Raw genomic sequence first — 12,490 nt, forward strand, 5'->3', positions numbered from 1 at the left:
AAGGTCCTTTAAGATCACTTTATTAGCCATATACAATTTCTTGCATTAGGAATTTGTATTTTTTGCATACTCCAGCTTGCTCTCCATGAGACACACAGATAGGGAGAGAGAAGCCCAGGGTCAGAGTGCAGGGTCAGCCATTTATATTACGCTCCTGGAGCAGTTGGGCTTTGCTCAGGAGCCCAACAGAGTAGGAATCCTCTGCCGGCCACGTGATTTGAACAGGCGACCTTCCAGCCACAGGCGCTGATCCTTAGCCACAGAGCCTCTGCCCTGCCCTTTGGAGAAGCAATTGACCTTAAAGCATGTTTGCACTTAAAATCCCTGTGGATATGACAAGTATATGACAGTCTGACAATTAATTTTGCTCTTGCAAAATATAGGCGCACAGCATGAAGATTAAGACTATGGTTGTTTAAATCAGTATGGAACAGGAACAACTATGTCCATAAGATTATATTAATTTACTACCTATTTGCTGTCTGTTGTAGAGGCAGTCAACTGTGGCATGTTCATTCTATTGCAATATCTTTGGTTCTTAATTTTCCCAATGATCGTCACCACCTGACTTACTTAAACAATTAAGGATTAATTCAGTAATAAAAGTATCAAGGATGAGTATCTATTAACTATGAACATTTGACACTTATCTATGTATATATACTTATGTAAAAAAGAAACACCTCCTTCTCCATACTCTGGCCCTCCTGTCTGCGTGGAACAGGCTGAAGAGTAACTGTGAAGAGAATCTGATGCCACTGCTGATGAGTCCATCACAGCCCCTGTCTTGCCCAAGCCAGTCTGGTGTGAAATCTAAGAGGTGGGAGCAGAGGGCCTCTGACAGGTCACCTTGCTCTTAGGCCAGCAGCAAGGAGCCTTACTGTCCTGTCAGTGATGCAGGCGTTGTATCTGCTGGCAGTTTCAGCAGCAGAATGGGTCGCAGATCTGAAACGATCTCTCAGATCAGACCAGTCTGATGTGTCAGTCCTGCTCTGGTGTGGTCACTCGAGAGCGACCGGATCTTGGATGGTCATCTGTCCTACAAGTCTGCTGAAACCTTCTCTGCAGTCAGGACACAGTGGAGCGGCTCACTCCATAGTGTCTGGCAATGCTGGCACATGACATGCCTGCCTGCAGCATGCCAATTGCCGTCTCCCTTGCTTTTGCTGATATTCAAGGCATTATGGAATTCAAATACAAATGACAAAGTGTGGCCTTTTCTTCGCAATGACCTAAGCCTTTTTAAAGGTGACCTGATCAGGCATTGTTCCGCCTGGACCTCGTTGGGTAAAAGTGCACCCAACGAGCTTTCGTGTGATTGGCAAGTTGCAATGCCTCACTGCACAAGCTGTATTGCTGGTCAGACAAACAAATTGACAACGTTTTGTGAAAGTATATAAGTTATTACTATAGTATTCTCATTCCAGAAAATGTTGTGCTTCTTTTTTTCCATCAGTTTATATAGAAATGGGATACAGTGAATTAACAAGACGAGTACATGAATTAATTCCATCTTAAGATTTAAAATTCAAGGACTATATATTTGGCCTCTTAGATTATACAGGTATATTGGTTATACATCACTCTGCAGACTAGTTATTTCACACAGATTTTTAAAATTCAAATACATACACTGCATGGTAAATTAAACAGGACCACAAAAAAATGGGCCCTCCATCCATCTACAAATTCTAAACTCAGTACTTCCTCAATCAGCTGTGTGGTTGCAAGTCTCTTCTTCTACATCAGAAAAACAATTACTACAAGGCACTGATTTGGACCTTGGAGTTAACATATGAGTTTAAATATTGGTAGCCTGCTGATGATTTTTTAAAGGCTGCCTTTGTTAGCTAAGCTCTGCAAGGAAAATAAATCTTAGTTCCAGATTATGGTTTCAATATGGGTATTCTTGGATAGGGTGTCAGATGTTGTCATTCCCTAAATTGAGCAATGTACTTTCTTTTTTCCATCAGTGTACTGTATATATCCCCCTTTTGTGCAGCATCATGGTGCAGTGGTTAGCAGGGCTGCTTTGCAGTACCAAGACCCTGGGTTTAATTCTGAAACTAGGGTGTTATCTGTGTGGAGGAAGTCCTTTGTAAGTCCTCCCCAGTGTTTGAGTGGGTTTATGCAACATGCTCTAGTTTTCGCCTACAGTTCAAAGAAATGTTGGTAGGTTAATTGGCTTCTGGGAAAATTTGAATTGATACAAGTGTACTGTATGTATGTGCACTACAATGGACAGGCATTCCATTCAGAGTTTGTACTGCCCTACTCCCATTGCTTATAAAGGTGGCACTGGCACCCCATGACCCTCTGTTGGATAAAACGATTATAAATGGATATATAACAATAGTACTAATTCAACTGTATAATATATTACTATAACATTGTAATATATTCATAATAAAAAAGTTCTGTTTTAGAGTTGCAGCTTTAGTGTGTTCCATATGTATGTCTACTGTACAGTGTGCAACTCACAACTGGTAATCCACCAACACCAAACAGGTGTGAGCCTGGCCAGTTCATGGATAGGTGACCTCCTGGGAAAGTTAACGTTGCTGCTGAAAGAGGTGTTAGTGGGAACAGTAGGGTGTTCAACCTGTGGTCTGTGTTCAAAGATGCACTTCTTCAGATGAGACATAAACAGTCCTGACTCCCATTAAAAATCTTAGAGCAGTTCTCAAAAAGCGTAGGGGTGTTACCTTGATGTCCTAACTAAATTTCCCAATGGACTTTATACATCATGGATTCCTCCATGATGGGGAAGCCAATATAATAGTTGATGTTTGGTGAATATACTGGTGCACTTTGGCTGCCATTGCATCATCTAGGTGGGTGTTACACATTGGTAATAGTGGAGGGGAGTCCCCTTACCTGTAAAGCTCTTTGAATGCAGTGTCGACAAAAGCACTATATACTGTACATTTAAGTAATTAAATAATTAAAATGACATCGGGTTAAAATCTGACTTTCCTTTACCAAATTACAGTGCAGTTTTGAGAAATAACAGTGTTATACATAGGGGGTTGTGAAAATGATGAATAATTATCAATATGTACAATTTACAATCAATATGTAAATAATCATAATCCTCAATTTGTAAATGATTTTGAGAAGAATATGCCTGAGCTGTTGGTATAGAGGCAAATGCATTCTTTTTTCTCTGGCACAGCTTTGATGAATAGAGAATTAATTCAGGCACACTGAGTTAAACAAATATTTATTGACAAGGACAATACACACAATACAACACACATCATAACATACAACACAGAAGTTATATTGTTTACAAATTTACACACAAGGCATCTAACATGTCTAAATCCTCACCACCCAGAAAAAAGACCACTATGTAGCATTAAAACTCTTATACTGTAATGCCTACAGAGGCCAGAATAAAAGGCAATAAATCACCTTCTAAATCAAACAGAATATGACCTAATGTTAAATCTCTCTCTGTAAACCCAAATACTACAAAATCAATTTTAAAATGCACTCAATAACTAGAAAAGGCCTGTGAGAGATTCTTTACAGAGAAAATCAAAACAATATCCCTCTTAACAGGGTTTAAATACTTAACTGTAATCTGGTCTTTCTGGAAGATCAGGACAAGGAGCTCTCGTCTTCTGCATTTCTGTCCCCTTGTCATTCCATCTGTCTCTTTCTCATCTCTTTCTTTCCCTGCCTGTTTTAAACCGTCTTCCTCGACTGTTGATTGAAACTTAATCTTTTACTCAGAACGTAGTTAACTAAGGTAAATCAAGGTAAACTTTATGATAACTTTGATTTATGAATCTCGTAAAAGCAAAGCAAACATCTCCTTGCTTTGAAACTGGAAATGGTGACACAGGCCAGGTGTTACCACATATCTAGATTCCTCAAGACACTTCAATAGTCACTTACAATATCTGTAAGAATACAAACAGTTTTATTTCATTGGGATTTGATGCACAATAAAAAAATCTGCTGTTCAGAATCTTAACGTAAAATTAAGATGAATATCAAGAAGAATAAGGAGTGGCTAACAAATGTACAATATAGGCATGATCAACCAAAAAGTCCAGAATATGACAAAACACCAGGCTGGCACTATGGAATCCAATAAAAAATCAATTGTATGTTTAGCCTGACTTTCTCTGTCTTGATAAGTGATGTTCCACATGGTTTACAATTTCTATCATCTCCCAATAATGAACATTTGCCAATCTACCATATTACTTTGTTGAGTGGATTTTCACATGGAATGGATGCTTTACAACATACAGTGTACATATGAATTTATCATAGGTATTTTAAACATTAATGGAAGAAACGTAAGAGAAAGGATAGATCCTAATCTTGCACACTTCTGCTCGCCTACCAATTTAAGTCTCACACACCCTCCTTCCATTCTCGTACTAATTCCCTGACTCAGTTCTTCTGGCTAGGCTAGTATTCCCTCAGCTAGGCGAGTTACAACAAATACATATCTTGTCTCTCTTTCACATTCATTAGGATGGAACTACTGAAACATAAGAATTGCCTATAAGAAGGGTTATATAAAGAGGCTTCCATTAAGAACAATTCTATGAGCTACATGAGATCCTACTAGTAAAAAAAGGATACAAAGCCCTTCCTTGGAAAGATCAGTAAAAAGCCCTGCTAACTCATTTGGTGACTAACTGCTTTGCAGCTGCTTTGAAAAAACTTAACATAGTCGCACAGAGGATGAAGTAATTCATTTCAGTTTGTACACTCTTGGGATAGTTCCTAGCAATTACATGAATACAGTATTTTTACACTTTGTGTTTAAGTGTAAGCTACCAGTTTACAATAAACTGGATATACTAAAATATATTTACAACCACATATTATTTGGCTATTTGTACTGGCAACTATTCCAGTGTTTTCAAAATTAACTTTCCATTACTTGGGAACGTATCTTGTTTCTTTTACAAAACTTTTTAATTGCTTCCATTATCTCATCTGTTTTTAATGTATAAATTATAGGATTCAGCATTGGTGGAATGACAGTAGCTAGGGAAGTATTTATTATTCTAGCATTGGGATGAATAGTGGAACTTAATCCAGCTATGTAAGTAGCTGCTATTGGAAGGTAAAACACTGCTACTAGGATTAAATGGGACGTACATGTTTTCATTGCCTTTAAACGTCCTTCCAATGATGCAATCTTTAACAAGGCAAATATTATACACACATATGATAATGCAATCACCACTAATGGAGCACCAAAAAATATTGTTGTACAGAATATAGCCATTCTGTAATTTGGAGAATTGTCATTGCAAGCCAGACGAAACACTGGGCCATGATCACAAAAATAGCTGTTTATCACAGTTGATTTACAGAAGGACAGTCTGATAAACAGAAGGACAACTGTAATTAATATTGCTGCTGTGACAATCCACACTAGTGACAGAATTACAGTTATTGAATTGTTAGTCATAATGATATGATATTTAAGGGGGAAGCATATAGCAACAAACCTGTCATAGGCCAGTACAACCAAAGTAATTGACTGCATAGAAGAAAAGAAATGTACAAAAAACATATTGGCAAAGCAGGCCTCATATGTGATAAACTGAGAATCAAACAAAAAGGTTTCAATCATCTTAGGAATAAGAGCTGTGCTGCCACACATGTCTACAACAGCCAAATTAAAAATAGCCACATATTTAGGGGTATGAAGACTTCTCTCCATAAATATTATGAACATGATGAAAGAGTTCCCTAAGACAGTAATAGCATAAACAAAGCACATGAAAATGTAATAGGACTTTGCATTAGGTAAGTCTGAAAACCCATTCACATAAAAGAACTGAGGTCGGACAAAAGTATCATTTGGAGAAAATGTTGCATTCAAGGAGCTCATGTCCAATGTTTTCTTCACAGTTGTTTTCTTTGTCCTGCAATTATAGAAGTAATTAACTTATCATTAAATGTTGCGCACCCTTAATGGCATTTACCAAGGTAGGTTTAGGAGACGAAATGTCATTATAGGGATCTATATGGTACTCTTTCCATTTCTCAAAAGCAAATTTCACCAACAGCAACATACAGTCCATCTGTATTCGTACTCTAGCATTAAGGATTACTTGTAGTTCTTGAATTAAATTATTAGTAGAATACGTGGTAGACTTATTTAATATATATGACACATTGTTAATGACTATAAACTTTTGAAAAACTGATCTGAATGTAGAAAACATTGCACCTTTCAAAAGAAATAAGCTGATCTGCATTTAAATACAACTAGCCTTCCGCTTAAATATTCAAATTAATTAAATACCCAATGGTCAAGAGTAAATATAATTATACATTATTAACAGAAAAACTGAATTAAACTTTTAAAATAATGCTTCCAACCAGTTAAAAAATAACAACCTATAGGAAACATACACTTCTTAAAGTATTTTAAGATGGTAGATTCAAGAGCTGCACATAATACACTTTGAGGGAGAAATGCCTAAAAAACTTTATTTTAGATTGATTTCATATATGCCTTTTATTTAAATAATTTTTCATGTATGCCTTTTTACAGTTAATTGTTTAATTGGGTGGCATTATTTAAATGTATTTTGTTAATGATAATTAATAAATGCTAACAGATACGCCCGCAAATTGTATTTATCAAAAAAACTTCACAATCTAAAATGATTTATCTTGAGAAAAATCAGGCATGAGTTTAATGAATTCATAAATCCTGCAAATTTTGGAATGCCTTAGTTAGAATATCTTAGACTCCAAACCTTACTTTTCTTCATGTAATAATTGTTCTGTCTGAAAACATTTTTTCACATGAAAAACGTATTTTTTTATATTCTTTGCACATTTGCCAACATTATTCGTAACGTTTCTACAAATTCACGAAATTTGTGTTACTACTGAAACTAGAAAATATTTGTTGGCAATCCATTAGTGAATAAATTATTATAATGTTATTTTTAAGTTATTGTAAATACAAGAATACTAAATAAACATTTAATAATTTATGTCTTATACTTACCCAAGGGATATTAAGATTATTAGCTTAGACTTTCAGGTTTCTTTGACATTTAACACAGTCTTCTGAAATAAAATTATTGTATTTGTACAATGAACCTTAACTTGGTAAAGTAGTTGTTTCCATGTTAGGAATCACAAATGTACACAAGAGTAGAGTGCCATCTTTTATAAATGTGGCTTTGTGACGTTTTCTGTTCCCAGCACCTGTGGGCACGACAGTCTGCACTCCAGAGGAAAAATGTCATTTCTTCATTGATCTGGGTTTAGTTTTTTTTAGAACATTAAAAAAATACTAAGACTCTGCATGTATTTTTCTTGCTGTATTTCCAAGCTCAGTCATGAGATGTCATTAAAGTGCCATTCTAACTTCAGACTTTCTGAAAACGTCCTATCTGAACAGAATATGTTCACAAGCAGTAGTTAAGCAGTTCACTGTAAAGCAGGGGTATTATGGGTATTAAAGGCAAACAATATATTTTCACTGATTGCTCTGATGATCACATAGAGGTTATACCTGGATCTATTTGCTATCTGGAAGGATATAAAAGTGTGCACTGATTACTTTCATAACCAACTCATGGGCCACCAAGATTTCCTAAGACTGCAAGCTAGTCAGAGGGAGAAATAGTACCAGTACCTGTTCCAGTGCTTATAGGGAAAAGATGTTGCCATTTTTAAAATTAGATATATTTTTTAAAGAGAGCTAATATGATAACATCATTAAGGCTGTTGTTAAAATATACTGTAGATGAGGATGACATTAAAAGGAATCAATTTGTTAATGGATGTGCAAAGCTAACAAGCATTTAGGTTTATTGTTCAGTACATTATAGTTATATCACTAAATGGCTTATGTGAATAAAGTGAATTTATATTCATTTATTTCTCCAAATGGTGTCATAATTGCAATAACAAAGCCTTCTGCTTCTGCAAACCAGCAGGGATCCAATTTTCTGTCAGATACCACATACAGACTTAATTACCATTGTTGTATGTTAATAATCAGGAAGTCATATTTTGAGTTGTGGATGTAATAATTTTTTTTTTTTAAGATACCTAATGCAAGTTGATAGTATCCGGTCAGTTAAAGTATATAGGAAAACCTCATTTAAGAAACTGATTTATAGGAATAAAAAGGATGATGTCAAGTAAATATTGTATAAGTAATAAGTTCTGTATTTATCAAAAGGTAAAAAAGCTCTCCATATTCTCATACCATTTAATTAAAACATACTGTATACTTTACTAAATGTAATGTATTTTACTTTGTTATTTAAGCAAAGTATAATAATGTGTACTGTATTGCGCTATTTCTGTCATATTGTACTTTATACATATATAGTTTAATTTCAAATAAAATGTAACATTTTGAAATGATCTTGCATTTTTTTATATCTGGTGATTACTTCCCACACAGAGCAAATGATTTAAATTATTATGTGTATAAAAATAAATGAAAATATTGTTGATGACTTACCAAAATATTTGTTATGTATAATTCTGTTGAATTCTAAAAATAATACAATAAAATACTAACTACAAAATGCAGTTCCCAAATTAAAGCATTTAATGCATGACTTAAATGGATTTTATCATGTTAATTAATCTGAAAATACATTTTTTTTCATTAAATTTGTTTTCATTAAATAGAAAACATCCCATCATACAATAGAATACAGAAAAGAATTACTGAGTTAAGTAAACCTTCAATGATTGAAATATGCACCATCGACCCAACCAAAGTCTGAGAAAAGCTGCAGTCCACCTAGGAAAACATTATTAAAGAGGTGCTCACCACATTCCTCAAATGAGAATAAAAGAAGCTGGAGATGGCTTTCCATGTGTTGACATCTACCTTTATAACACTCAGACAAACGGGATGAAACACAGTATTTTATGTCAGGAGAGATAATAATTACTCATTCAAGCAATTGCTTGGCTTTTCTCAAAATGACTAATGAACTGTGTAGCAATAAGAAATTACTACTCCTGATCTTTAACTTTTTGTTTCATACTCGGTTTCTTTTAAATATTTTTTTAATTGATTCTTTAATCTCCTCTGTTTTTAATACATGAATAATAGGATTCAGCAGATATGGAATGGAGCGTGACAGTGAAGTACTTAGAATTCTAGCATTTGGATGAAGTGTGCTACTAGATGCTGCAAAGTATATTCCTAATATCGTTAGGTAGAAAACTGCCACCAACATTAGATGGGAAGTACAGGTATTGAATGCTTTCCAGCGTCCTTCTAGTGATGCAATTTTTAATAATGCATATAATATACAAGCATAAGATAATATAATCAGTATTAATGGTACAAAGAGTAATACTGCAATACTAATAAAAGCCATTATTGAATTAGGAAAATTGTCATTGCAAGCAAGACGATACACAGGCCCGTGATCACAGAAGGAGCTCTCTATCACAGTTGATTTACAAAAGGACAGTCTAGTAATTAAAACTACTAGAGTAATTATCATCGCTGTTGCAAAACACCATACTATGGTTATTATCACAATCATCCAATTGTTTGTGATGATGATGTGATAATTCAGTGGAAAACAAATAGCAACAAACCTGTCATAAGCTAGTATAACAAGAGTGAGAGACTGTATGGTAGGAAACAAAAAGGCAAAAAACATATTGGCCAAACAGGCTTCATATGTGATGAACCGAGAATTAAAGAGAAATGTCTCAATCATTTTAGGAATAATAGCTGTGCTGGCACACATGTCAGCTACAGCCAGATTCAAAAGAACCACATACTTAGGGGTGTGAAGACTTCGCTCCATGTATATAATGAATATAATGAAGGAGTTTTCTAATACACATATGACATAAACAAGGCTCAGGAATATATAATAATATTGTATATATGGCATATTAATAACGCCATTTATATAAAACCTCTGAGGCCGAACAAACAGAGAATAAAGTTGAACTGTTGAATTCAAGGAGCTCATGCCAGATTTGTGTCTTGCAGTTGTGTCCCCAGGACCTGTAAATATAAAATTAAATTTAGGTTAATAAAAACTGGGTCCAAATTGAAACCCTATATGTGTAGAATTTTCCCAGGTTTTTCAATATTGTGGCTTGAATATTTCTTTCATGTTGAAGTTCCCAGATCCCCCTACTTTGAAGGGATATATGTTTAACAGAAAAATAGTCTAAGCTTTAAGTGTGACCTCTAATTTTGCTTTAAAATACTAATTTCATGACAAATGCCAGCACAGAAATTTCAAGCCTATGGGTATGTTTTTTTGTTTCTATTGACGAAACAAATGAAAAACATTTTTTGAGGTGCATGGAGCACACTCACACCAGGCCACTTTTTCCTAGAAGCATCACAGCAAGAAATTAAGAACATACAAGCTCAACAAAAACGGGTTGTCCAGGAACTGAACCTAGGGCACCACCACAATAATAATAATAATAGTAGTGCTGATTTTGATGATGATGATTCAGTGTGGCTTCAATGCATTTATACATTCAAAAGATAACTAATATGGTGTCACAGTTCTTAATATTTTAAAGCAAAATCAGGCTAGCTTATTGTGTTTCAGCATCTAAATTATTGTACCATTTCTATATGTGCGTATCGTGTTTCTGATTCTTTTCTTTCATGTGTTAAAATATATTTGTTTCTCACTAAAGTTGTAAATTCAGTGCATACTGTACCTAAGAAATTTGAAACATTCGATTTTATATACAGTACTCACCTTAACATGTGTGCAAATATTTCTGAAATTGGGAATCTTCCAGTAAGTTGGAAGCTATATGCATAAACTGTAATTGAGTACAGCCTTTTATAAATGAAGCTCTTTGATGTCTTTGCTATGAGCTGATGGGGGACTGTTGAATCATAATGTCAACATTAATCATACAGTGCTCAAGAGAACTAAATTTCCCAATAGAAAAGCAAGTTGTGTGAAGGAGAAAGTTAGAATGTACAAAAGTAGAAATTAGGGGGAGAAGACTTACAAAAGGGGCTATCATGTTTAAAATGTTTATTTTGTACAACTTTACCTACATAAAACTTGACTGTATTAAAAGTTTATTGAGAGTAGATAGGTACAATGCCTAATTCTCACACTAAAAAGGAGAATTAGATATTAACAATTCATTATGTAGTAAACTATTGAGCAGTGTTCTTTTTATTAAGAATAATTTAGGTCATCCTTTATGGTGAACATGAAAGTAAAGGCTAATTTCACACAAATTAAAAAATGGCCAAGTAGTATTCAAAAGTGATAAACATTTCTTTATAAAAAGAGCTGTTTGGCTGTGCATGTTTCATGTCAATTTAAAAGGAACTGCATATGTGTGTGAAGACTATTTATTACTTATGTAATGAGAAAACTGTTCTCTAGACCAGCTAAGACATAAACAAAGCACAGAGCATATAACAGTGCTTTACATATCGATTGTCAGAAAAGCTATTAATATGAAAGCATTGAGATAGAAGAAATCTATCAGAAGACCAGACTCTTTTGCTAATCATGTATCTGTTGCTGTCTCATTGAAGTGTAATTTAATTAGGCATTGTTCAGTGGCATCAGCACTTCCTTGTGGAGATGTGTTGTGTTTTAAAAGTTAACAGAGCATTTCATAATTTCTAACAATGAAAATTATTTAAACTGCGACACTTATCTTCAACCAGAGCTCAAAACATCACGAGGATCCTCAAGAGCACAACAAAGACTGTATTAATTAAAAGATACTTGTATCAGATACATTAGAATCCAAGCTCTTTTATCTAGGCTTTCTTATCGATGCTAAGAAAATGTATCACACAGTAAAAAGTCAAATTTCTGGGGCGTCCGTATACCAGAGATTATGGTACCGCTTCGGAAGGGTGTCAACTAGTCAGATTCCAGGACTGGAATTATCTGTTTTATAATTAAGAATATGTAATCACGTATCTAAAGAAATTAATAATTATATTAATTTAAGGATCTAAATATCTAAATATATGTATCTATAAACCAAAACCCCTTTTTTTTGCTTAAACTAGTAGTTCTTAAGTACAGTACAGTAAGTACTTATTGTACAGTACTTACGGTAGTGCTTTACGCGTTTAGAAAGCTAGGTGTTAGCATAAACTATTAGTAATCAATAATATTAAATTTAACACTAATAAATTGTGTTAATAATAAATTCTATTCTACTCTGAGGGGGAGGAAGAATGCCAGTGGTCTTTTCACTGATAAACTTATGTCAAGCCGTCAACAAAAACAAGCTGTCAAAAAAAGTTTTAAAAAAAAAAGTCAATTGTGTGTCCATAATATTGCTATTTTGATATTGCTAATTGCTTTTGCTAATGAGTCTCTGTGTAATGTAAATACATTTTGTCTCCAAATCCACCACCACTTGTATGAATCATAGACTGCCAAACGATGCAAATTCCGCTGCAATGGTTGTGTGCAGGATTTTTTTCAGTATGGCATCTCCATGTTCAAGTAAACACTGCTCTGTGTGG

At 34.4% G+C, this 12,490-nt stretch overlaps 2 protein-coding genes across 2 annotated transcripts; both read right to left on the bottom strand.

The window, feature by feature from the left end:
- Positions 1–4,897: 4,897 nt before the first annotated feature.
- Positions 4,898–5,875, bottom strand: LOC138239070 (olfactory receptor 51F2-like). The gene has a single exon (XM_069189698.1). The coding sequence runs from the start codon at positions 5,873–5,875 to the stop codon at positions 4,898–4,900; it is 978 nt and encodes a 325-aa protein (XP_069045799.1).
- A 3,142-nt stretch (positions 5,876–9,017) lies between these two features.
- On the bottom strand, positions 9,018–9,974 carry LOC138239071 (olfactory receptor 1-like). The gene has a single exon (XM_069189699.1). It carries the CDS (start codon positions 9,972–9,974, stop codon positions 9,018–9,020), a length of 957 nt encoding a protein of 318 aa, XP_069045800.1.
- Positions 9,975–12,490: the final 2,516 nt, after the last annotated feature.

Source organism: Lepisosteus oculatus, chromosome 5 (assembly GCF_040954835.1).
Source record: "Lepisosteus oculatus isolate fLepOcu1 chromosome 5, fLepOcu1.hap2, whole genome shotgun sequence".
Taxonomy (NCBI): Eukaryota; Metazoa; Chordata; class Actinopteri; order Semionotiformes; family Lepisosteidae; genus Lepisosteus; species Lepisosteus oculatus.

Coding starts and splice junctions, on each gene's coding strand:
- LOC138239071 (XM_069189699.1), bottom strand. CDS start 9,974: ATGAGCTCCTTGAATTCAACAGTTCAACTTTATTCTCTGTTTGTTCGG.
- LOC138239070 (XM_069189698.1), bottom strand. CDS start 5,875: ATGAGCTCCTTGAATGCAACATTTTCTCCAAATGATACTTTTGTCCGA.